A 27,057-nucleotide genomic window follows, 5' to 3' on the forward strand; every position below is an offset into this window, starting at 1 on the left:
CTCTCTCTCTCTCTCTCTCTCTCTCTCTCTCTCTCTTTCTCCAGTAAGCTGTTCAGTGAGTTTATTCTCAAAGTTCCTCTGGGGCGTCTTGTGAAGCAGAAGTTGAACTGCATGATTGACATCGTCCACAGCGACCTGTTTACTCAGCATGGTACGTATAAACACACACACACACACACACACACACGTGTTCTCTCTAAAGGTCACTGTCTGACACCGGCTGCATGATGGTGTTTTCATGCTGTGAGCTGCGTGTGATGCTGTGATTGGTGCGTTTTGTGGAAATGCATCTCTTCTGATGTTATTGATGGATAAAATATGAGCCCTTATATTTACAGTGCAGTGATAGATGCTTTTTTTAACTTGACCTGCCCAATAGAAATAGGTATTTTATTTTGAAAAATTATTAGCACGTAACATTTTATTTTTATTTTTTGTATTTTTGAATCAATTAGATGCAACCCTGGAAAAGCATAAGAGACATAAAAAAAATCATGCTGACCACACTGTTATGCTTATGTCTAGAAATGTAATAAATAAATAAATGTTACGTGCTTGATGTTAAAGAAGGATGATACCGTAATGTTTAAGTGAGACAATTGTTACTGGGTGGGGAACAGATCAAATATGACACTGAAGAGTAGTACGTTTCAGAAAACTTTACTGGACGCATTGTGTGAAAGGGTACAAATAATTATGAAAAAAGAATATGAAATTTAGCACAAAAAAGGAGTGTCACCCAATTCAAAGAAATAAACAAAACAAAACAAAATCCTTATACCTAACCTTTAAACTAACTAACAAGGGGAAAAAAGGAATGAACATAAAACCGAAATCTTCTGTGTGTACGACGCTCCTAATTGAACTCCTCTTAACTAGAAACAGAAATACAAGGGTGGCGTAACACTCACAAACCTAATCTAACAATGTACGAGCTAATCTAATCAAGAAACAAAACAAATAGTATCATAACTACGTTTGACTAAATATTTGAATTATCACCAAAGACATGTTTGGTTAAGTAGCTCGATACATTCTTAACTTTGAACTTGACAGATAGTAAGACTAACTCTAACACGAACATCAGCGTAATCTTTCACATAGAATTCGATACAAGTCAATAGCCAAAGAATGAATCTATAACTAGATCAAATCACACAACACAAAGCATGACTCCATAAGACAAGATGCATTAAGCATCGGGAGACAACTGGCGTCAAACACGAGACTGCTGACTTGGAGCATAAGGTACGCTGGCGTAGCGCACAAACACAAAATTAGCTCGAGGCCTCAAATACGAGAAGCGTATAACTGCAGCCCGGAGATCTCCAAATGGGGGCAGGAACTCCAAAACGGGGTGGGAGCTCCAAAATAGGGCGTGGCTTCCTCCCATTGACAGACAGGCACATGACACGCATGCGCAATTTTTTCCCCCAATCCACTTCAGTGCAAACTCCGCCCCACAGCTGATTCTAAAAATCTTATTGGTTGTGTCAATAAGTGTTGATTTCCTACACTATGCTATAAAAAATGCTAACCCCTAAACCTACCCCACACCGGACCAGTGAAATTGACTGCATGGCGGGATTGGCGGTGAATAGCGTGGTAAAGAAATTTGCAGTTCAGGAGATAAACAGTTAATAAGATTATATGATATGAGATCGTTCCGTAACTCCCCAACCGGACCTCACCGGACAATGGCACCTTTTTAGTTACACCCAGCATCACTACCCCCTCCTACCCTGCAAATTTCGAGCCCCGGGACGCCCTAGTTGCTTAGAATAAAGCGATAGAGTGAAATCTTTCCCCTGCGCTGCGCTGGGACGGCTCGTGGGAGAGCTTGTGGGTGATTCGCGTTTATATCATTAAGCAGAGGTTCAAACTCCAGTCCGAACACCACTGGCCACTAGCTTTGGGCTCTGCTCTCACGGAGAATATTTATTTATATAGCATATTTTATTTTAGATGAACTAGAAACAATGTTTAATTTATAAAGTTTTATTTTGAAATGAAAGTCAATAACAATTGGCTGGAGCTAGAGCCAGTGGTGAAAGTCTTTGTGCGAAGAGATCCCGCCCCATTTTGGAGGTTCTGCCCACTTTTGGAGTTCACGCCCCATTTTGGAAATCTCCGGTCTGCAGTTATATCTACTTGTCAAATACAGCCGGCACGTCAGCGGATTGGCAGAGCATCATGACGTCTGAATGATGATTGACAGTCTAGTCAACCAATAAACAAAGGCCTAGATGTGTGGTAAGAAATAACACAAAAAGACAGGAGAGCAAGAAAAAAAAAACAGAATATAAACAAAACACACATGGAACGTAACAATGGATAAGAAAATTAAATTAGACAAAAGTGTGATTAAAAAGTGTTACTAAAATATGATCAGTAAACAACTTATGTTTTTACATTACTTTAACTCATCAAAATAAGTTGAGCAATTTCAATCTTTTTATAAGTTACTTGAAATTCAACTAGATTTTTAGAGTAAGCTCAATATAAAGTTGAAATTACTTGTACAACCAATTTGATAATACTCAAAAAATTTAAGGCAGCAACTGAACTATTTTTTAAGTTGAAATGGGTGGGAATTTTTTCAATTGTATTTCTTTGCTGATTGCAACCCCTTAAAACTGACCTTCCACTCGTTTTTGTCTCGCAATATACTAGTTAAGAATCACTTTATTGTATCTTATTGATGCCTGATTTAAGAAGCACATATAATTGCTTTAATTATGATGCAGTTGTCTGTAGAAAGTTCTGTATTGGGACATTTCTTGCAGAAATCCAGGTAATTCTCATGAATGTTTGTGAATGGCATGAATGATGCAGTGTGTAAGGATGTTGTGTGTGTGTGTGGTGTTAAAGCAGTGACATATGGCAGCTCTGCGGGTAGATTGTAAGTAGATGCACGTCATTCAGCAGTAATTATCTGTGGATGTGTCTCCTGTTCTGACTTAATTAAATCACTCATCACGCGTTCGTGCGCTGTCTCATGCGCTTCAGTCTCTCGCTCTCGTAAGGAACGCCATAAAGAAATCAGGATTTAATGAATGAGACCAATAAATAATTTGATTAATTTCAAAGTATAAATAATCAGATTATTTGGTAAATAATCCACAATAGATATGCATGTATTAATAAATGCATTTAATAAAATAATATTGGAGATTGGACACATCATCTATGAAATATGAATATTTTATATATAATTTATATATAATAATTATTTATTTGTTTGTTAAATTATAATAATTATTATTTTTGTTAGTTATTACTTTATTTTTGATGGGAGAGTTCTCATGTGCAGCAACTTATATATTATATTGGATTGTATTGTATTATGACGATTTGTCAAGCTTCAATGACAGGCTAATATAATATATATATTTACATTTTATATTTTATTCTATTTTATACATCGATGTCTACATGGGCTAATTTTTCCAGTTCAGTTTCAGTTTTCTAAAATAATTTAGTTAACTTTAAATGACCTAGATGAGTTTTTATTTTATTTGATTCTATTTTATTTGTTTGTTAAATTATCTTTTTTTTATTATTACTATTTTTGGAAGAGTTCTCATGTACAATGAATAAAATAAAATAAAGATTTGACCAGCAAACATATTTTTGTAAGCTGGTTAAATAATAGTAATGTTATTTAGTTGACAAATAACATTATTTTTTTCGTTTAGAGTTCGTCATTTCTTCAGACCTGTGTCGCAGTGCTTTGAAAGCTGCCGCTGGTCTTTCTAACTCTGGCCAGTGTTTTTGGCACCAGTAGTAGTGGAAAAATGAGATTTGAGAAGTTGTTGAGCTGTAGATCTTTTTGTCGTGTCTCACTGAAGGACGGCTTGTCTCAGTGTGTTTGAGGCCGCTGATTCCTCCAGACGCTTTCCAGTGCCAACAGATCCACTGGAATAAATTACCCACAAATGGGCCTGTCTAACCTGAACAAATGTGTTGAGCGCTCGCGGCTGGTGTCACTTCTTGTTGTTTTTCTGAGTAATGCGTGTGTGTGTGAGTGTGTGGTTCATTGCACTTCAGCACAGATTTGTCAACTTCCATTTATTCTAAACAGATGTATCTAATGTAAACTTCACATGATTGTTGACTCGCGCAAATTACATATTTTCAGAAGATTTCACGTTTTGTTTGTTTAATCAGAATCAGAATCAGAAGAGCTTTATTACCAAGTATGTTTACACACACAAGGAATTTGACTTGACGACAGGAGCTTCCAGTGTAGAAGAAAGTACAAACATAGTGCAGACATACATGATAGTGTAGACATACATAGGAATAACACAGTAGGGATGTAATATAAAACTAATATAATAAAATGGCTTCACTCAGCCAGGTTTCACTGAAGCCCAGTGCAGCAGAGTTTGAAAAGTCCTTGTTGGTGCGGGTGAGGAGAAGTTGTTCATCCGTTTTGTTAGGAAGGTAACGGACATTCGCGAGATGAATGCTTGGGAGCGCAGTCCGAAAGCCGCGCGCACGAAGCTTCACCAGGGCGCCAGCCCGTTTCCCTCTTCTGCGTCTGCACGCACGTTTGAACAACACCGCTGTACCTCCGACTAGAATGTCCAACAAAACGTCCGAATAATCAAAAACCGGAAAAATGTTGTCCGGGATGTGCTGCTTAATGTTAAGGAGTTCGTCTCTGGTAAAACTTATAGAAGAAGAATGACAAAACACAGAACAAACAAACAAAAACAATAGAAGATTTGTGGAGCTCAGCGTCCTTGCTGCCATTTGCGGCGCCATGCTGATGTGATATATAATGAGCGTTATTTTAAAATTAATTTCTGAATTCTGTTTGGCAGCATGTGAATATGCAGTTTTAATGGTTGTTTTTCAAGACGAGCATGACTATTACTAACACTCATTCCCGTGGTTTCCGATCTGAACAAAGGTCAAGCACCACTCAGATTTTTCTTCAGAAAATGTAAAATGTAGATTTTAAATTGGTGCCACACATCAATGTGAAATCGTGGACCACATGAAGCCTGTGATTATGTGCATTCCACTCCTGTAAACATAGACCGATGATTGGCTTCATCAGCCTCCAATTCACAAAGACTGTGCCTTTTGACTTGGAGCATAAAGTCTTTATTTATTTGTTTGTGTGTGTATGCACTTATTCATGCATTTATATATGCATTTATTTATGCATTTTAATGCATCAATTATTTCTACATGCATTTATTTATTTGAACATTTATGCATGTTATTTTATTGCTTTTAATTATTTTTATTTATGTAATATTTATTTTGCTTTTGTTACAGTAAGTAATAACCCTGATGAAGCATATATTTTAACTTTTTCCCTGGCTTTACAATTTTAATTTGGTCCCCTGAAGATGAAGATTCAGTGCTTTTCTCTCTTCTTTGGTCTCTCTCTCACTTTCTAGCCTTAACCTGTTCCGAAACCTAGTGTGCTGCCTACCTAGATGGTATTTTAAGGCACCGTTGCACAGCCGTTCCAAACATTTAGAGCCCTTAATCCGGCTTTCTTATGATACAGAATATTTTCAGAATTTTATTGCGTTTTCCATATGCATTTTCAACAACTGCAATATCCTCAAAAGTCAGGCACAAAACTGAATGTGAGCAAGGATGACTGTGCTTCTAAATTACCATCTTTATCAAATGCTTCTTTAGCTTAATGTAAAGAAGAGATTCATCTGCTGAATCTTTAATTACAGGAGCCAGTGGCTCCAAATGTTTTGAAAAGTTGTAAATGCATTGCTTTAAAGTGTCATGAAACCCTAAAACACATTTTTTGAGATGTTAACATATAGTGACATGACATGTGACATGTGGCCAAGTATGGTGACCCATACTTGGAATTAGTGCTCTGCATTTAACCCATCCTTAGTGCACACACACAGCAGTGAACACACACACCGTGAACACACACCCGGAGCAGTGGGAAGCCATTTATGCTGTGGCTCCCGGGGAGCAGTTGGGGGTTCAGTGCCTTGCTCAAGGGCACCTCAGTCGTAGTATTGAAGGTGGGAGAGAGCGCTGTACATTCACTCCCCCCACCTACAATCCCTGCCGGTACGAGACTCGAACCTGCAACCTTTGGGTTACGAGTCCGATATATATATTTTTTCATTTTTTGAAGCTATTTATTTCTTCCGGTTCAAAAAGCAAAGTTGAGCCTACGTATATACATTAATCTGGAGTGGTGATTGGCATCCATGGCTCGAGAGTACGCGTCTACTTCATCAGTTTTCTGATCTTTTTTCAGTATTCATGAGAATTAACTCTTAAGATCCAATCACTGCGCTGTATTATTCATGAGATCGTCTTACAGCGGAGAATTCAAATTAAATTCAAATTCAAGCTAACGTGCCGTCAGTTCATCTCTGTAAACATGACTGTAACAATATTTAATATAACAACACGTGGAGCGCGCATGAGAGAGCAGTTTCTGCGCAAACGTACGATGAGTTTAACAACACTCGCTGCGCAGATTATAGTTCTTATCCAGACCGGAGCAAGCATGTTTCAAGTTTATGTGAACATATTTTATATTCTCCCATGCTCCAGACATGAACCAGCACACGCAAATATCATGTCTTCTTCAAATAAAAGATGCTATAAGGGCATGCGCTGATACAGCAGCAGCTGTGGCTCGTCTGATCATGAACGCGATGACACAACGGATTATTGTGATTGTTACGAGCCCTTGCGCTTTCTCTCTTTTTTTCTTTCCTTAGTGCAGCTGCTAATTGGATGGGGGCAGAGACTATTACAAACACCTGAGGCCTCTGCTTATTTAAGAGCCACTGGTGGCTTGCACTGGGAACTGTTTTGTGTTTGATTTTTGGTTTTGGTTTTCCTTATTCTCTTTTGTTCTACCTGTATAATAAAACGTAAACTTTTTGCCCTGGCCACTGTGGTATTTGTTGCCTTTAGAACGGCTTTCTTATGATGTTCCCTAAACAAGGTCGTAACATAAATTGGGGGCTCGTCCGGGATATGAATCGCCTTTTGTTTGATGAGCTACTTTTGGTTTGTAGCATGCTTTGTTACTTAATGCTTTTGTTTGGACTGCTATATTTGTTTTGTAGAATGCTTTGTAATATTTATGGAATGCTACTTTTGTGTTGTGTAGTTTGCTTTGAGAGATTGAGGCAATTCTACTTTTGTGTCTTGTACACAACAACAGTGATACACAGCAAACGAGACTGACCGAGAAAAAAAAAAAAAGAGTGAACTGAAAGTAACTGCCTTTATTCTTTCTGTTTTAAAGATATTTTAAAGGGGTCCTATTATGCTCTTTTAAAATTTCTTGAATTTGTTTTGGGGGTGTACTAGAACATGCTCTCATGCTTGGTGGTTCGAAAAACGCATAATTTTTTTACATAATTTACATTATTACAATACCTTTCTCCCCAGTCTGGCACAAACGGCTCGATTAATTCCGGGTTTGATGAACGCCCGCCTTCTGAAAAACAAAATGTGTTGTGACTGGTTAGCTGTCCCAGTGCGTTGTGATTGGCGAACAGCTTAGACAGTGTTTCAGTACTGCCCCACCCCTTGCCAAAGCAGCAAGTTTAGTTAAAGCTGCAGTCTGTAACTTTTTTTGGTTAAAAATGATCCAAAATCAATATTTGAGCAAATACATAACCAGCCAGTGTTCAAAACTATTGCCTTACTTTATCCCGATTCACAACGGTTAGCTTATAATAATGTTTTCTAATTTGAGTGGTACGGGTAGGTTTTTGCGGGAAATTCGAGCATGGCACTGCGTCATTACGTCACTTCTGTAAACATAAAGAAGTTGTTCCGGCTAGTAGACTATCGCATGTGAGGATCCTGCAGGTGGCCGATCGTTTATAGCCTTTTCTCACAGCAGCCAGAATAATTACTTGTATCATTTTGATGGCGGATTGTAATCCAGAAAGGATCATGTGTTTATGAAACACATGTGAATGAAATTTAATTATATTCCAGTTATAAATGTGCTTCTGATTACAGATATCCTGGGATTACAAAGATTTGTATGAAATCTAAAGAACACCAGTTCGAAGGGAGCATAATTTGCTTTTTGGGTTAAAATAATTTCTTAATATGAAATTCGAAGAGTATGACAATTAGATTAGACTGTGCATAAATTGAAATCTACACGCTAATACACACTACTCACAGTCACCAATGCTGATGTTCTTTACATTAATCATTTGAGAATAAAGTATAACAATAATAATAATTTAAGGATGGCGTCAATATCGCCATATCAATTTGAGGCGGATTCAGACCCAGACAATATTGAACAAGAGGATCGCGCAGAACCTTTGCACGCACGGATATTGCAAGACATATTAGAGTGGTAACGTTATTGTTGTTGTTTTTTTTGGCTAAATCACGTTTTAGATGGGATGTCAACAACCGCTTAAAAATAACTGCATTGACTATGTACTAAGTGCATATGTATTATTTTTATTGTTATTTAATTCTAACATTATAACATGAATTGCTGTGAAACTGTTATACAGTTGAATTTATTTATACCATTGTCCAGTGTTTCCCTGGCGGCATATATATGCAAACTCATTCTCTGTGAGCAGGAGGCGCTGTTGGAGTGATAGAGATCAAGGTTTCCCCGGCAATGGCTGTACACAAAGCAGCGCTCCGTTAAAAAAAACACTGCTTTATCAGACATTACATGCTAAACATTTTTCTCTCACGGGTCGCCTATTGAGGAACCCTGGTGCAGAGGGTGGGAAGAGGGGAGAAAACAACCAATAAAACACAGACCTACAACACGCTCATTACACAGAAAATGTATATAATAATTGTAATAATAATAACAATTATGTATGTATGTATGTATATGTATATATATATGTATATATATATATGTGCAGTTTGCAGATTGATCTTTGCATTTAGTTCCTTCACAGTGACCATGCCTTTGTATTAACAATTGATTGTTTGATTCATTTATGCAATTATTTATTTATGCATTTATTTATTTGTTTATTATTCATTTTTATTACATTTTTCATTAATTTCATTTATTTAATTAATTATTGTTTTGTTTTAAAAAAATATATTTATGCATTTATTTATATTTGAATGTTTATGCATTTTTCTTTATCTTTTTGCTTGTTTTCTTTTTGTTTATTTATTTTTATTTATATATTGTGATGTTTAGAGACTATTAAATGTAAAATCCTTCATGCCACAATGATAGGCCACAATTCAACCGAGTGATAACTCACTGAAAAAATTATGCAGCTTATTACCACATATTTCCACATAAAAAATTATAGTAATAAGCAGTTAAAGTTTCTGTTTAAATTCTTTTATTATGCAAGAAAAGAGAGAATGTGGGAAACATTTGACCACAGATTACCATAATCAGAATAAAATATTCCAGCAAGTCATATAATATGCATTAATTATTAACATATCTCTGCATAAAAAAACAGGAAAACCATAAACTTAACTTAATTCAACAAATAGTTGTTTCTCTGAAATGTGCATGGTTTCAGCTTGGTACTTTTTCTATTTAATGTTTAAAGACATTCAATCAGATTGAAGCCAATTTTGAAAATACTTTTTCCATTTTCATTTGCAGTGTGCGTCAGATGCGTCTGAGGATGAGTCTAGATGTCTTAAGCTTTTTCTTTAAAATGTTTTCATTTTTTAATTTGGCAGATATATAATAATTTTTATAAGCATTTGTGTTTTCTGGGAGTTAAACTCATGACCTTGAGATTGCCAGCGCTTGGCTTTACTAGTCGATGCATTGAAAACCATGTAGATTACAAGAAATCTATTGAAATAAATGGCTGTTTGTTGGCGTTGTTTGTTGACGTGTCCTGGGAATCTCAGACTTCTGTCCTGGAATAGCTTGTGCGAAGTTTGTCTTTGTTGAGTAAAATGAAGGAAAGCAGAAGTCAGCCCTCATTTGAGGAAAGCCGGCTCACTGCTGATGTCAGACGCTGTGATTTATTCTGCTGTGACCCTGATTTGAATTCTGCCTGGTAAAGTGCCGTCTCAAAGTTCAGGGACAGGCCAGTTATTTAATGCATAAGCATTTTGTGCATGCGGTCGTAAAAGGATAGTGTGGATTTATTTGTGAGAGTTTAAACTGGCCTGAACAGCATGATAAATGAGCTTTCAGGAAGACCAGCAGGAGTTCCTGTGTGTGTTTGCTCCAGTAATGACTCCTCATTGAAGAGAAACAGATTTACATGGATTCAGCTCTTACACAAAGCCCCGCCTCCCACACTGATTGACAGATTATGTGCCACGCCCATTTCCTGTTTTATTGATTGTATGGCATTTGATTTCTTCCCCTGAAGTTATGGAGCAGATGCCAATCTGCACTTTCAGGTGTGTGTGTGTGTGTGTGTGTTTGTGTGTTGAGATATGTTTGCTGTCTTCTGCAAGGATAGAGATGTTTAGTTGAGGCCTTTTAATCAGAAAATATTTGGCCATTTTAAAATCAAGTGTTCCGACTCCTCATTGAAGAGAAACAGATTTACATGGATTCAGCTCTCACACAAAGCCCCGCCTCCCACACTGATTGACAGATTATGTGCCACGCCCATTTCCTGTTTTATTGATTGTATGGCATTTGATTTCTTCCCCTGAAGTTATGGAGCAGATGCCAATCTGCACTTTCAGGTGTGTGTGTGTGTGTGTGTGTTTGTGTGTTGAGATATGTTTGCTGTCTTCTGCAAGGATAGAGATGTTTAGTTGAGGCCTTTTAATCAGAAAATATTTGGCCATTTTAAAATCAAGTGTTCCCAAGTTATTACCTAGACATAAATGTGTGTGTGTGTGTGTGTGTGTGTGTGTGTGTGTATATTGATATTGAATTATTGTCCAGCCCTAATATATATATATAGTTGGTTCTTTTAATTTCAGCATGTTCACATCTATTTTTATTTAATTTCTTTTTTAATTATAAATTACTATTATAATCACTCATTTACTCACATTTGGTTAGTCACCTACAAATTAGATACTTAAATATGAATTTTTTTAATGTTATGCCATTTATTTATTTATTTTTGATTTAAATTTTTTAAATTTTTTTTTTACTTGATTTTTTTTGCTTTAAAAGGATTTAGATTTTTTGCTTTTTCAGTATGGTCTATTTATTTGTTCATTTTTTATCTATTTAGAATTTTTAATAAAAACAACTCTGGTCTTTTAAATTCAGTGCTTTCAACTATTTATTTATTTATTATAAATTATCATAATCATTAACACTATTTTTTTTACATTTGGTTAGGCATCTACAAAAAGTGAAGAATCTTAAATACTACTTTAGTATGTTTTTAATGGAAATTCTGTTCTTTTAAATGCAGCGTTTTCAACTCTATATTATTTTCCTTTTTTACAAATGATCTGTATATTATGTCTTTATAACTTGATTTTGTGGTTTTAAAAATATTTAGATTTTCATGTTTTCAGTGTCATCTGACTGTTTTTATTTATTTAGAATTTTTAATAAAAATATTTGTTTTTATTAATTTGCTTACATTTTCTTAGCTGTAGTGCAGAAGACTAAATATTACTTGCTTATCTTATGTAATGTCATTTATTTGTTTGGATTTTTTAAATCTAAAACTACATTTTGTGGTTTTGAAAAATTTTGATTTTCATGTTTTTAATGTGGTCTGTAGTTATTTATTTATTGCTTTAAAAACAGGTTAGCTAGTTGGCTGATATATTTTATATTTCAGGTCTGTGGGTTTGCTCACTTCAGGGTGTAAAGAGATTATTTCACCTGCTGCGTGTGCGTGTGCGTGTGCGTGTGCGTGTGCGTGTGTGTGTGTGTGTGTGTGTGTGTGTAGACTGCAGAGAGATCCTGTTGCCTTTGATGACGGAGCAGCTCAAACTTCACCTGGAGAATCATGAGGAGCTGGACTCCTGCTGCCAACTGCTCAGCAACATCCTGGAGGTGCTTTACAGGAAGGACGTGGTGAGAAACACACACACACACCGCTCTCTGCTTCTTAAAGCAGTAGTTCACCCAAAAATGGAAAAGCAAAGTCTCCTAAAGTGCAGTATTCACTGAAAGGCAAATCTGTGTGTTTATCCCGTGTCACATCCTTCAACTTTTGTGACCTGTATGTGACCCACTCAGAGATGTGAGTTTATTTAATTATGCATAATTCATTTTTGGCTCGTGTTCTGACTGTTAATTGGCTTCTACGGCACTCGACTGTGTTTTAACCGGGCAGATATCCAGACGAGCTGCTCTCTTCTCCATCATTTGATTAGTTACTGCGGTCATGATCAATAGAAAACTTCCATACCATCTCTGTCAAATGAAATGTCCTTTAGCACTACTTTTAGAATAAGTGCATTTTTAAACAGCCTCATTTGCATACAGTATTTTAGCCAGGTGCATTTAGTATATTAAGTGGTTTTGAATAATAGAGCAATGAAATACTGCACAGTAAATGGTGCAATAAACTCTCTCGCCTTTACTTTGGTTCTTTGTTCCCATCTTTACATCAGCGTTATTATCGTTAACTTAACAAAACAGGAAAAAAAACTTTTTAAAAACCTAAATGTATTTTATTTAAGCTAGTTTCCAAGCCAGCATTTCTCATTTTCATTTAGTTTATCTTGATGTACTAAAATAACTAAAACAAAAACTGAAATTAAAAACTATATAGACTTATAAAAAAAGGCAAAATATAGAATTATTAAAACTTTAAAATAAAATTAAAGCAGAGGATATAAAAATTAAATGTACTAAAATAACTAAAACTGAAATAAAAAAAATATATAAACTGTATAGACATTAAAAACGTAACTAATAAAATGACAAAAACACAAAGTCAATAAACTTCAACTAAAATTAATATAAAAGCAGAAAATATTAAAAACGAAATGTACTAAAATGAATAATTTAATTTGTTAAAAATGACAACAAAACTACTAAAACTAACTAGAATGTAATTGGAAATATGAATTTAAATGAAATGAGAAAAATAAAAAGTAATTAAAAATATGAATACAAACTATAATAGTGTCTAGAAGACACTAAAATAACACTGCTTTACACATGCATGAGTGCACGTCACTGATTTCCTCACTTCCTGGTGTTGTGGGTGAAGCATCCTTTATTTAAGCATCCTTATTTGTGTGTGTGTGTTTGCTTGATAATTGAGTGTGTACGTGTGTGTTGCGTAATACACACGTCACAGTCGAGCGCAGAGCTCTCTTTCTCTTACTCTCCAGCAGCATCCTTTGAGGAGGACCTTGGAAAAGCTTGTTTTAATAATTGACGATCTGCTGTGAGTGTATCAGGATCCCCTCTTAACAAACACACAGCTCGCAGCGATGGATCTGATGCAGTTTGCTTTTACACCAGTGAAATTTGAAGAAATCTCTTTACTGTGCTAACTAATTCAGTATATCTGTCCTTGCCTAGTAAACATGACTCCAGCAGCGTTAGACTCACTTCAACACACTTATTTAGCATCAATATTCAAAAGATATTTCAAATATAAAAAAGTATATTTTATGATCAGCATTAATCAATATTGAATAGAAAACACGATTTACTGCCCATAAATATTTCGTACTGTCCATGTAGTTTCAATCATTTGTTCGTTTCTGTGATTGTTTATTCATTAATTCTTTGATTGATTGATTGATTCATCCATTCGTTCTTTTTTCCATTAATTTATTAAAGTATTAATACATTAATAAATAAAATAAATTGACATGCTATTTTAATAAATCAAACTAATCCTAAATAATTGCATGTATCATTATTTGGTGAGAAAATCTACTGAAAATTAAGATAAAAGTGTTTGTGTCAAATGAGAAAACTATTGAATGAATGCATTTAAAAATGCATTAATTGTATATATTATTTATTTTATTATATAAGTATTAATACATTAATAAATAAAATAAATTGACATGCTATTTTAATAAATCAAACTAATCCTAAATAATTGCATGTATCATTATTTGGTGAGAAAATCTACTGAAAATTAAGATAAAAGTGTTTGTGTCAAATGAGAAAACTATTGAATGAATGCATTTAAAAATGCATTAATTGTATATATTATTTATTTTATAAACACAAGATCATGTCCCGCATGAACATGTCTTAAATTGACAGCAGTAATTATCTATTTATTAAAAAAAAAAAAAAAAATATATATATATATATATTTTCCCCTGATTAGAAAATGTTCTCATTTTAATAAATTTGTGAATTTTCAAAATTTTTGTAATTTCCTTCATTTTAGACTTTGTGTCAAATGAGGAAGTCATTGAATAGACAAAATGCATTTAAAAGTTAATTTATTAGTTAATTTCTAAACACATGGTCATATCCCGCATTAGCGTGGTCTAAATTGACAGCCCTAATTATTAAGAATATATATATTTTTCCCTGATAATGTGGATGAGGCATTATTTCTATCCTAGATAATCCAAGATAAACTTTTGATTGACATTTTCCACTGGCATGAAGTTGTGAAGGCTGTTTTCTTAAATAGACACCGTGTATTTTAACTACTGATTTCAGTCGCTCATGTTACCTATATCAGCGAGGTTAAGATTATCTTTCATGCACCTTGATTTAAATGATATATTATGTTGCAATTCCAGATAAATGGTGAATAACTTCTTGAAACCGTCACTGTTTGTTCTGAAAATGTTGTCTTGTGTGGATAAGTGATGTATTTGTGGTGGTTTTAGGGCCCGACGCAGTGGCACGTTCAGATCATCATGGAGAAGCTGCTGAGGACGGTAAACAGGACGGTGATCTCCATGGGCCGAGACTCTCCTCTCATAGTAAGTGTTTCTCTCGGTCACAGGGCTGTTCCTCTGGGATGTGCTGAGTTTTCGGTTTTCATGTGTCTGTGGTTAGTAACGGTGTGTTCTACCACAGCAGTGTGATCGGGTTGCTGTCTGCAATCCTCAGATGGCTCCACAAACACACACACACACACGCTCACAGCTAGGCTTTGTTCAGACAGGCAGCAAAAATCCAAAAACATTTTTTGGCATATCCAACTCAAATCCTTGTAGTTTTTGTGGTCTGGATAGAAAAATAACACATTGAAGCACACTTTAACACATTTCTGTGAATAATGTCTGTTTTCAAACAGGTTTCCCATACACTCTCTCCCTCATTGGTCTGCAAACTCCCAGCCCCGCCCCCGAACTCACACCATTGATTGAGCCAGTGCATTTGTGCGCGGTGTAAATATTTCTCAGTGTTTTGATCACTGTTGGTTTGTTAGTGTTGATTTGATTTTGAGCAGATAGTGTGTTGTTCATCTTCATCCTGTCCGAGCTGATCTGAGGTTAGGTGATAGTTTAGTCAGAGAGCTTTAGGCTGCCGCCAGTGCAAAGATGCTGATAGTGGCCGTCCTTGACTTTTACAGCCACATCTCTCCATATGCATGCTAAAATATCTCTCTTCCTCGCCCTCTGTACGCCTGTGTTTGTGTGTTTAAAGGAATAGTGCACTAACAATTAATATTTTCTCATGCTTTACCTAGTCTTCATTTCACTCCAAACCCTTTATGCAATTATTGTTAATGAAGAATAGAGCTTTCAAGTGTCAAAAAAGATGCAAAAGCACAAAAGTGTTAATGTTACAGTCCTTAAGTCATCAGATTGCTGGAGCTGAATTGGCAGCATTTCACCAGCACGTTTATGGCCATATGTGTGAATGTCTCTAGTGATTGATGCTTGATCACAGGCGTGCCACTGAAGTACTTTCCTGCCTTTCTCTGTTATTACCCCGCTATCATTCTCTCTCCTCTAGAGTTCAGCAAGTAGGTCTGTGGACGCTCTGCGCTGTGGTGTTACTATAGAACTAACCTCTGATTTATGCCTCTTCTTTCTACTGAGCTTATGTTAAAAGGTCTCTAAACTCCAGATGCTCAGGTCCTAATGGTGGAGTCACATAATGCCCATTCATCGCTCTCAGGGTACATATACTCTTTGCTGACCTTTGCAGTAAATCCCTCTGTCTTATGCGGTGCAGTCGTGTGCCAAGCCGAGCACATCTGCCGGGAAGAGGGCCGGGCGAAATATCCAACATTTATGAAAACTGGATATTAGACTGCAATTAAACTAGTTTCATTCTGACTTGTGAGTATAAGATAATTAAGACATTTTAATGTTACTTCTGTGAATTGTTTCAGTTTCTTTAAATCAAATCTTTGATTCTTTTGCATCATCAGTAAATGTTTGCACAAGTCTGTACATGCTTTTTGTAATTTGTATGTAGGTGAATGTTTGTTACTTTCACATTTATGCATTTTGGCAGTTGCTTTCATCCAAATCGACAAATCAGCATTTTCATTTCATGCATTTTCTGGGAATTGAACCCGTGACCTTGGTGTTGCTGGCACGCTGCTTTACTATTTAAGCTTTTTTAGTATTTATTATATTTAGTGTGCATTTGTTATATTGATGCATAAAAAAGATAAATATTCTTGTTCAAGCGAAGGAGAATGCAAGAACTTTAAATGACTTCAGTGGGAATCAAACCCATGACCTTACCGTTGCTAGTGCCATGCTCTACTGTTTGAGATACTAGAACTTTTTTTTTTTAAGTATGCATTTACTATATTTAGTATGCATTAATTATATTGATGCATTACAATGATAAATAACTATTCTTGTGTTCATTTGCTGAAAAGCAGTGCTAAAAACATGATTATGTTTAATAAGGGGTTTCAATTTTTGATTAAATTTAAATTAATCATTTTGAATCTAATTGGCTACAAATGACTTTTTCAGCTTATGCATTCCCTGAGAATCAAACCCATGATCTTGGCATTGCTAGCTCCTCTGTTGTTTGCATTAATTATTTTTTTTAAGTATGCATTTGTTAAATCGATGCATACAAATGACAGTTAAATATTCTTGTGTTTTAAATAGATGAATTATTGATTAAAATAGTTTAAATTCAACATTTTGGATCTAATTGGCTATAAATGGCTTAAAATGTTGCTTGACAAATCATGAAAAAAAAAAACACTTCAGTTTATGCCATTTTTACAGCATCGCCAAAGACAAAAAAAAAGCAAAATCCCAGCCCCTGCTTTTTAATTATGCAAACGTAATTATTTAATGCTGTCTGTCAATATTTGAAGGTCTCATAATTATTATATCCTTGTGATTGAAGCTATGTCTTTTATTTATTAGCATGTTTAAGAATGCACGTTCTGCAGATTTGGTTGGATTGTGTAGATTGATAATACAATTAGGGAGTGTGTGTGTGTGTTTGCTCTCTGTGGGCGGCTCTCTCATGCTGACCTTGTTCGTCAGGGCTCTGTTGCTTGGATTCAGATTTATGCATTAACTTTTCTCTGTGGTTTTGCTGGATGTGAGTGTAGAATTTAAATGAGACTGATCAGCAGCACACACACACACGCGTCCTGCATGCAGATGTGCACTTACAGTAAAGAAAGTCGAGTTAAATATTATTCTTAAACTTCAAAAAGTCTGAATCCTACAGATGTCTCTTGATTATCGACTGTGAATGGCACATCTCATCATGCAGTAGTTGAGGAGAGGCTTATATTTACTCTTTGACAGTGAAATAAGAGTCTAAAGATCCCATGGATAAAGGAGGAACCCAACTACATAATTTCTTTGAGAGCTAAGGGAGCTATCTTGATATTTTTCAACTAATATACATTAGCAACTACTTAGCAATGCCATGTTTAACCATCTAGAACACTTTATGTGCATAACAATATGCTAAAAACCACTCAGAACAACCTCTATAGCATCATATTTTGCATATATAGTGAGTATTGCATGATCGGATGACAAGATCTGGAGGATCACTCCAGTTTTTATGATCTGATGTTAGTGTTTTAGTCTTTTGCCTGTGTTGCATTCAAGAGCTTTATAAATCTCATCTATAGCATTCAGGAGGGTTTTCCTCTCATTGTCAGGATCTGTGCTGGAGTATTTTAGCTCCTCCCATTCCTCTGCAGTAGGAGGGGTCAGGCTTTTGATTGGCTCCTCTGTTTGATTGACATTGCAGGACTGACGGCAGGTGTGGTATGCAGCATCAGTGCAGCAAAGCCCTCCTAGATTTACATTCTCACCACAATCTCTCTGCATTAAATATACATTTGTGATGATAGAGAGGCTCTTTGGATTGATTTATTTCTATCTGTAGGTTTTTGCTGACTGTCCTCCTTTAAGTGCTTTTCAGATGATTTTTCCAAACTCTCTCGCATGGGAAATACCGAACGGTTGCCGCTGCTAGCATGCATGGGAATTCCCTGCTTAATAAACATGGAAACGTGCACGCACTCCATTGTGACCTGGAGAATTTTAATAACTCTCAGTCTCCTTTGCTTTGCTGCTGGGAATGAAAGTGAGGGAGATAAATATATTGAGGATCCCTTTGAATAGGAACATTATCTCATTGGGAAAAACAAAAAAACAGGTGACTTAATGCAGCTTTTCAGCTGCTTTAACGTGTAGTAGGGCTCCAAAATGGCTTTCTATTTGATTTGATTTTATCTGATTTTAAATTGAGGATGCACAATTATATCAGTATCCATATTGGCTTCTTTTTCCTATTCAAAGTAGTAAATAAAATAATTGATTTAACTTTAGTTAACTATAAATAATTGGTAATTGTTTTTATTTTAAATGATTTTATCACATTTTATTTTATCTGATAACTTCAATGTCCACATGGGCTTTTTTCCATTCCATTTTTCTTTTTCTTTCTTTCTTTTTATTGCTTATTTTTATTTAATTTTTTTTGCCTCAGGTGTTTTTTTAAACAGTTTTTTCCCCCTCATTATCTTGATCCTCACATCAGGCTTTGTACAAATATTAAGTATTTCCACAGAATCAATCCCATGAACTTACTGTTGCCATCTGGAGTGAATCATAGTCATGGGGTCTGTATTTTTATACTTATTTATTTTCTCCCTGCTGTTCCTGGATCGCTGCAGTGGGTTTGTTATTATCCAGTGTAATCTGGGTGGATAAATGATGAACCTGACGGGGAACAGCTCTCACTTTCTTTAGAATCTAAAGCTGCTTTTCTCACATAATTACATTCCAGCATCTGCAATGCAACAGTGGGGTCCCTGAGATCAAAAACCACATTTCCAGTGAAGTACGACATTACACAATCCTGATGCGAGATCACCATGGAAAACTCACTGTTACCATGACGTTTGAGTTTTTTTATACCTCATGCCAGTTGAGCTTGGTTAATGTCAGCAACCTCTGATTTATTTACCTCAGCTGCAGTGATTTATGAGTTAAATAGTTGAATAAATGAACGGTTTTATATCATATGTAATTAATAAATTAATCATTTGTTTCTACTCCAAATACTATTTTTGCTTTGAATAAAAAGCTATTTTATTTTCACAAGTATTTTTTAACTCATTTATTTATATCATTTTATTAATTTCATTTTTTACATGCCTATGGATAGAAAAGTTTTTAAAATGCGATATACATCCAGAAGTGAGTGCGCTGAAGCATCAGACAGACTCAGAGCCACTCTTTGTATTTTTTCAAGTTTTATTTTGTATAGTAAATAGTTTTAAAAACTGTATAAAATACACAATATTGCACATAATAAATCAATTGCACTTTTTTTTAAGGAACAGAAAACATCTAATCATAGGCTACAGTAGAGCTATTGAGAATCACAACTGCTGTGATACGAGAGGAGCTTGAATTGGGTTTCTGAAGTTGCCAAAATGGAGAGTGAATTCAGTGGAATGCTGTGGTTTTTTGTCAGTCAAGTGGATTATTTTGCCCTTTTCAAAAGACTTTGGCACATATCTGCAGATGGCACCCTGTTTTTGGCCTCTGCTGTCACATTCCCAGAATGCTTTGCTCTTGTGATGCCATTCTGTGGGCTGAAATCAGTATCGTTGGAGATGATTTTAACCCTGTTTTGCTAGATATTTTGATCACTTAAATGTTCTTTCATCTAAAAATGGGTGTGTGATTTTCAGTATGGTTTTCACTCTGTACTCAGTTCTGTACACACTGTTCTTTGCATTGCATTTCACTCACTGTTAGTGAAAACTGAATGTTCATTTAATCCACGTCGTGCATACTGAACCAGACCGAACAACTCGTTAATGGATCTGAGATGTGTGTTTGGCTTTTCCAGGTGCAGTGGTAAAATCACGCAGACGGCAGTATATGCCTCGACTCATTTGATGTATAAATGCATTTGTCAGTTTGCAGTGTGTATGTGTCCTGTATGTTGTCAGGAAAGAACGAGGCGTTTTCTTCCTGTAGTATACTGTCGGTGTGTCAGCTGAAGCTGAGAGATGTTTAAAAGCATAGCAGTGCGTGGCGTAGATATGACATGAGGTTGTGGGATTCTCATTTTGACCCTTTTTTTCTTCATCTCTCTCTGTATTTGGCCATATGAGTAAATTTGAATGACAAAGACATGTATTATTCTCTCTAAAATCAAGGTTAAAAAAGAAATAACTTTTATTTAGCTTAAGGAAAATTATTTTTTTAATGTTCAAGAATTTTTTATTTTACAATTAAACATATTTTCCCCTGCAATACTCATTACGGTAATGCATTTAAATCACTTGTGTGTGTGTGTGTGTGTGTGTGTGTGTTTGCATATATAAATATACAGTATATATATATATATATGTGTATATGTATATGTGTATAGGGATTATTTCACTCTAGCAGACTGAACAAACTTCCATATCTTGAAGGACCTTTCAGACTTGTACCCTGGATTTGATCTGGTCTTTATGTTTGTAGTTATGAGATGATTAAATAAGCCATTTTCAAAGGACTTGGAAAATAGTTGTCAACTAACATGAGTTTTCCAAATCTTGACAAGTCTACTTGGAGCTGATTGTGGCTGATGGTTCATGTAAGTTTCACTCTAGCAGACTGAACAAACTTCCATATCTTGAAGGACCTTACAGACTTGTACCCTGGATTTGATCTGGTCTTTATGTTTGTAGTTATGAGATGATTAAATAAGCCATTTTCAAAGGACTTGGAAAATAGTTGTCAACTAACATGAGTTTTCCAAAACTTGACAAGTCTACTTGGAGCTGATTGTGGCTGATGGTTCATGTAATGTTGATATCTGTGATATAATGCAATTTAATTATAGCAGTCTTTATTATAATAATTTTTTCACAATATTTACTTATTTTGCGTGTGCATTATCCATTGTTGCTAGATTTCAGAACTGAACTGATTGAGTGAGTATGAAAAATATGATAAATGTTGAATAAATTAAATATTGTTTTTATATTAATTTACTATTTTCATTTTCAATAATAATAATAATAATAATTATTATTAATACTTGTATTGGGTTTATTTATTTATTTAAATGCTTCCCCTAAATTCTTTAAATGCTTAGTCTGGGGCAAATTACACAGCAGCCTTTAGGGTTAGAGAACCATGGGTTAGAGAAAGAAAAAACACTTTTGGCCATTGTTAGATGCTAGTTTAATGATGCTGTGGCATGACGTGGCATATGTGGAAATTTATGTAAGCCAAGATTTAAAAAAAGAGCTTTAATATATAGGCTAACATTTTGTCACACCAGGGGTGTAGCCATCATTTCAGAAGTGACAGAAATATCAAATACAATAATTTTATGTAGGCCTATGTATGTATTTTATATATATATATTTATTTTTTTATTATTTTTTTTTTTATTTTTAGTATTTGAGTTATTTTCTTATCTCATACTTTGAATTTGCTATAAAAAATCAAATACACTGCTGGACAATAATCAATCATTTGTAATCTATATTTTTTTCCTAATGGCAATTTTATGATTGTTTTATGTACTACAAACAATTATTTCAATTTTCTGCACAGAATTAGGTAGAAAATGTACTTTATAATTTCTGTACTGTAATAAATGTCAATTAGCACTGCATCATTCAGAAATTGTATTTATTTATTGTGTTTATTGTCTTAACGTTTCACCAGTTCATTCTGCTTTTTTTCAGGTTAGCTGCAGTGATAGATGCCTTTGTCCATATTAGGCATTTTCTGGCACGTTCTTTGAGCGTGAGATCACGTCTCTTGCAGTGCAAAAACTTCTTTATCTAATTTTCATAAAATAAAATGCTATTGAACTTTTCCTCTCCATCGGCGAATGATGATTCTGAAAGAAAACGGGCCGATGTCTGTTTGCTATAGCAACAAAAGCTACTTTCATGCATCTGATTATCAGATAAACCTCACGCTCTTATTTCAAGGTTGTTGTTAATGCTGTGGTTATTTGAACAGATTCCTTCGTAGATTCGGTTCAACGACATTGTTAAAACACATTTATCATTCAATGGAACTGTGCGTATGCTTTAGACACTTAATTTTTTGATCCGTCCATGCAATAAATGCGCAGCCTTCGACTGCTCAGGTAATGACGTTGGCATGACCGAGAGGCAAGAGCCACTGAAAAACTACAGAAAAATAAAACTACTTGACTTTAGCATTACTGGCCACGAGTACTAAGGAGAGATCACACATCAGCTGCTCAAAAAATGTGTCAGTGAGACGAACGGAGTGCGAGCGCAATCCTGTGACAATCACTGCAGGCGGTAAATAGTGCAGCGCGTGAAGCAGAGATGCGAGGCACGAACACTGTTCAAGGTCTCCATTCATTCGTGCTTGTAGTAATTTAATGTGTATATAATTTGAAAGCATTGAATCGCTATAGAAATCGCAATTCATTTGATTATTAGCGTTTAAAATCTATTACTGTCCGAAATTGACGATTCACTATTAAAAAAATCATGTTTCAAGATCGATGCATATGCATCGTCAAGGTTTGTAATCGATGCATCGAGAAAACAAGCGAATCGTTACATCCCTAATACATACACATACACATATATATATTTTACTTTAATAAAACTATAGTTACTAGGGCTGTGTATCACCAGCAAAGTCACAATACGATACGTATCACGATTCTGAGGCCACGATACGATACATATCACGATACATGACTGCACTGAATTTCACCTAAGCAGAATTTAGAAGTTATGTTCCTCTGCGGCCAGATTAAACCTTGTTGTAGCCTATATATGCTCTCTTCATTCTTTTTTAGAAACCTCACACTTTTCTACTCAATTTAAAACGTTGTAAAATTTTAAACAAATTAAGCGCGGTACACTGCTGCACACGTGCCACAATATCGATACAGGGCCAGCTGTATCGATACTCGTATCATCAAATCTCTGTGACGATACATCGTCGTATCGATATTTTGAACACCGCACTAATAGTTACTACACTGTAAAAAAAATTGACATTTACAGTAAAATACCGGCAGCTGTGGTTGCCAGAACTTCACTGTAAAAAATATGGTAGCAACATTTTAGGCTTTACAGACTTTCACAATAAAATACCGTATTTCATTAACTGATGTAATGTTAATAAACCAACATATTGAAGTACTAATATCTGTTTTGAACCATTGTAATGCACTGATGACCACCAAAAACTGGTGGTGATGAGAAAGTCACATACTGAACCAAAGCTCATCACAAATAACTTTTCTACGAGCTGAGGAGGGCAATACTTATATATAGAAGGTGCACACAGTGTCATTCACACAAACACTAAACCCCATCATAGTGACACGATACTGAAATAATGCAATAAACATTCATTTAACAACATTAAATCTAAGATTAAACCCTACACAACTGATAAGAAAAAACTAAGAAACGTGTTATTTCAATAAAAAAACATCAAATATGAAGTGTCATGCAGGGAATTCTGGAAGTGTCAATTTACAGTTTGTCACAGTAAATTATAGAATTACTTTTTATTTTTCACTTCGAAAAAACATTTTTTTTAACAGTATTTTACTGTAAAATTACATAAATTATATTTATTCACCGAATATAGTATGGAAACTTAGTTAACAGGTTTTTACTGTAGCATTTTTACAGTCTTTTACTGTTTAAATCATTAAACATTTTTTTGCAGTGTATAGTTACTATAGTCAACTAACTACAGCAAGATGCACAGCATTCACATTCACAATTTGGCATGACCTTATTGTTTGTATAATAACTATATAATAAAGATTTGTTTTGTATAATATAATTGTATTAATAGTTTAAAAGTTTTTCATTTGCTAGACGTTCTGGTTTTTATGTGTGAACTATGGTTAATGGGTGATTGCTTTGAGTGAAGAATTTTATTTATATAGCTTAAACTTTTTCCATCATAAAGCCATTTTTAAAGAAACAAAATAATAATAATAAAAAAACATCCAGTGTTTATTCTTACATTTTCACTTATCAATAGTTGCTTGTCGTTTGCAGAAAATCAACATCCATATGTTTCTGAGTGGTAGTGAAATGAAAGACTCATATTCCTCTCTTGCTGTCGGAGCGTTCAGAATAGCAGATAGAGAGAGACTTTTAACACTCTCTACACCACAGACTCTGTTCAGTATATCTCACAAATGTGACGCATCTGCAGTGACGAGTTTATTTTGCAGATGCCACCCAGAGAGCTGCCATTCAACATGAGAAATGAAGTCTGTCTTTGAATTGCATTGCTTTCCTGTTGATTTCATGCACTAGATTATGCAAAACGTCTTTCAGAAACATGTTGAATTCAGATTATAAATGCACTGAACTGCTTATTTTCAGCCAGGCTATATTTAAACCTTTGTTTGTGTTGGATCTGTTGAACAGGCTCGAAAGTGGAAGGTTATGTAAGGTGTGTGTGTGTTATTGAAGACTTAACGCGTTTGTTCATTGTGTGTCTGGCCTTTGCATTGAGGCGCAGCGCAATGCAGCAATTAGCAAATTAATCACACAGCACAACCTGCTAATTATGCCCTTATCAATATGACCATGTTCTCGCTACAGAGAGACACGTACAAATCACTCATTATCACAATAAGTCTCAAGAAGCTCTTTGAACAAGCCGCTTTGAGTGTCTCTAAGAGTCGCTGATCATTTGGTGGTAGTTTATTGTGCTTTGTAGTTTAATGTTGAAGGAGAGATGCTGTTTGTTGTGATTGGCACTGCCCTCACAACAAATGTTTTTTTATTTATTCAATGTATTTTATTGTTGTGCATGTTTGTGGATTATGTACACCAACCAACCCCCCCCCCCAAAAAAAGTGTATATGTATATATGTATATGTATATGTATGTGTGTGTGTGTGTGTGTGTGTATATATATATTGTATGTTATATGTATGTTAAAAATGTTAAAAAAAATGTTTTTTTACTGAAAAGTATTTAAATATTTAAATTTTTTTAAGTAATTTAATTTATTTTAAAAATCAATTATCAATTTTGTATGTATGTATTGATTTTAAAAATAAATTGCTAACTAATAGATATAAAAATGACTATACAAATGGCAAATTATTTATTTTAGGTAACAGCTATAATAAATTCTTATATAATTTATAATTTATTCTTATATTGTTTATATAATTTATTCTTATTCTTTACATAAATTATTCTTATATGCTTTATATAAATTATTCTTATTTTATTTTCATAATTAAATCAGCATGTCAACAATATATTATTATTTAACAAAAATATAATTATTAAACAATTACATATTATGCAATAAATATATAATTAAATTATTTTCAGAAAATATTTGTATTTTTAAAACCTTTAAATCAGCACATCAACAAAATCAGCATAAGTTTTTGTTTCTAAGCCATATTTACACATTTACTCTGTGATTTATCAGTTTTTTAGAACTGACACTCAGAATTGGATTGTGAAAAAGATCATTCCTAGATCTGAAGAATTAAACTCATTTTCGACTTCATAAGCTCTTTATATTTCCATATAATGGGAGCAGTAATTCTGTTCTCTGAATTAATGTGCGGCTCTCTTTCTGCCGAGGCATGACATACGTCAATGCACACAATTTCTAGCTTTTGATTCACAAATCAATGTTTAATATTTCTCTCTGGATCAATACGGTTCTCCACAATATAAACCAGAGCATCATTAGAGAGGAATGCGTTGAAGTGGCTGTCCAAAGAACGTCAATACTTCATTTGCATTAGTGAACTGAGCGTCGCAAGCCAAACGTGACGTGCTTCTCATCTGACAGGCCTAGATTTCTCTCTCTCTGGTGTTTGCGTGGTTTATTTCATTGATCGTTCACCGTGTCTCCTGCTCTCCACCCACGACTGTTGTCAAGCGCGAGAGTCCTGACGCTTTTCTGTTTCTGAGCTGCTAATTAGAAACTGAAAGCCGTTGATAAGGGCCGTATATCCCCGCTCATTGCACCGCGTGGCATCACTGAGGATGAGGAGTGGTTTGATCTGGCTCTGCTCCTCCTGTTTAAGCTCATTAACGTCGGAGGTCTTCTTATCCCTTTCTCATCTCGGCGTTTATACAAGAAACGCATCACTGCGGCGGTTAAGTGTTTGCGGTGACCTGAAGTTTGTTAAATCAGAACAAATTTGTTGTGTGTGTGTGTGTGTGTGTGTGTGTCTGTCTGAGAGGTAATGAAATCAGAAAATACTGGAGAAACATTCCACCCACATCTCCAGCTCATTGGTGTCAGTTTCCACAGTGTTTTGTCTGTTTTCATGCGGATCTCTGGATAATTTCAAAAGTCTCAGAACTTTTTTTTCTTGACCCACTTTCAACTTTTTTGGTTGTTTAAAAAACATATAAAGATGTACAAGAAGTGTAGCCTTGTTTAAATATCTTCCACTTATCAACACATTATGCACTGAGTTTAAAAAGGGTCAGTTTGAGTGCATGAACCTTCCCACAATGCATCTGACTCTTTCCTAACCAGCAACTTTTTTTTCTCTCTGTTGGGGCAATATATTAGTATTTACAATTTTTTTTTTTTTTATAGTTTATTTTTTATTTGTTCATTTAGGTCACCCACAATTATTCCTGGTGACTTATATGTTATGTGACTTATGTTATGTATTTTATGAGCATTTTTATGTTTTAATGGTTAAAGTTTAATCAAGTCACCTTTATTTATATAGCACTTTTTAACAATACAGATTGTGTCAAAGCAACTGTACAGCATTAA

General features: G+C 34.9%; 1 protein-coding gene across 1 annotated transcript in view; it reads left to right on the top strand.

The window, feature by feature from the left end:
* The window catches only part of LOC107582198 (dedicator of cytokinesis protein 1-like), a gene marked incomplete at its 5' end in the record, with an annotated part of 66,888 nt that extends 48,394 nt beyond the window's left edge, over nucleotides 1-18,494 (top strand). The window contains 3 exons of the mRNA XM_016267950.1: nucleotides 11,841-11,968; nucleotides 14,719-14,814; nucleotides 18,038-18,494. Coding sequence (XP_016123436.1) covers nucleotides 11,841-11,968; nucleotides 14,719-14,814; nucleotides 18,038-18,043 — 230 coding nt within the window. The remainder of the gene's footprint in view (nucleotides 1-11,840; nucleotides 11,969-14,718; nucleotides 14,815-18,037) is intronic.
* Between the last annotated feature and the right edge of the window lie 8,563 nt (nucleotides 18,495-27,057).

The sequence above is a fragment of the Sinocyclocheilus grahami genome, unplaced genomic scaffold (assembly GCF_001515645.1).
Source record: "Sinocyclocheilus grahami isolate Dianchi unplaced genomic scaffold, SAMN03320097.WGS_v1.1 scaffold41.1, whole genome shotgun sequence".
In the NCBI taxonomy this organism is placed as follows: Eukaryota; Metazoa; Chordata; class Actinopteri; order Cypriniformes; family Cyprinidae; genus Sinocyclocheilus; species Sinocyclocheilus grahami.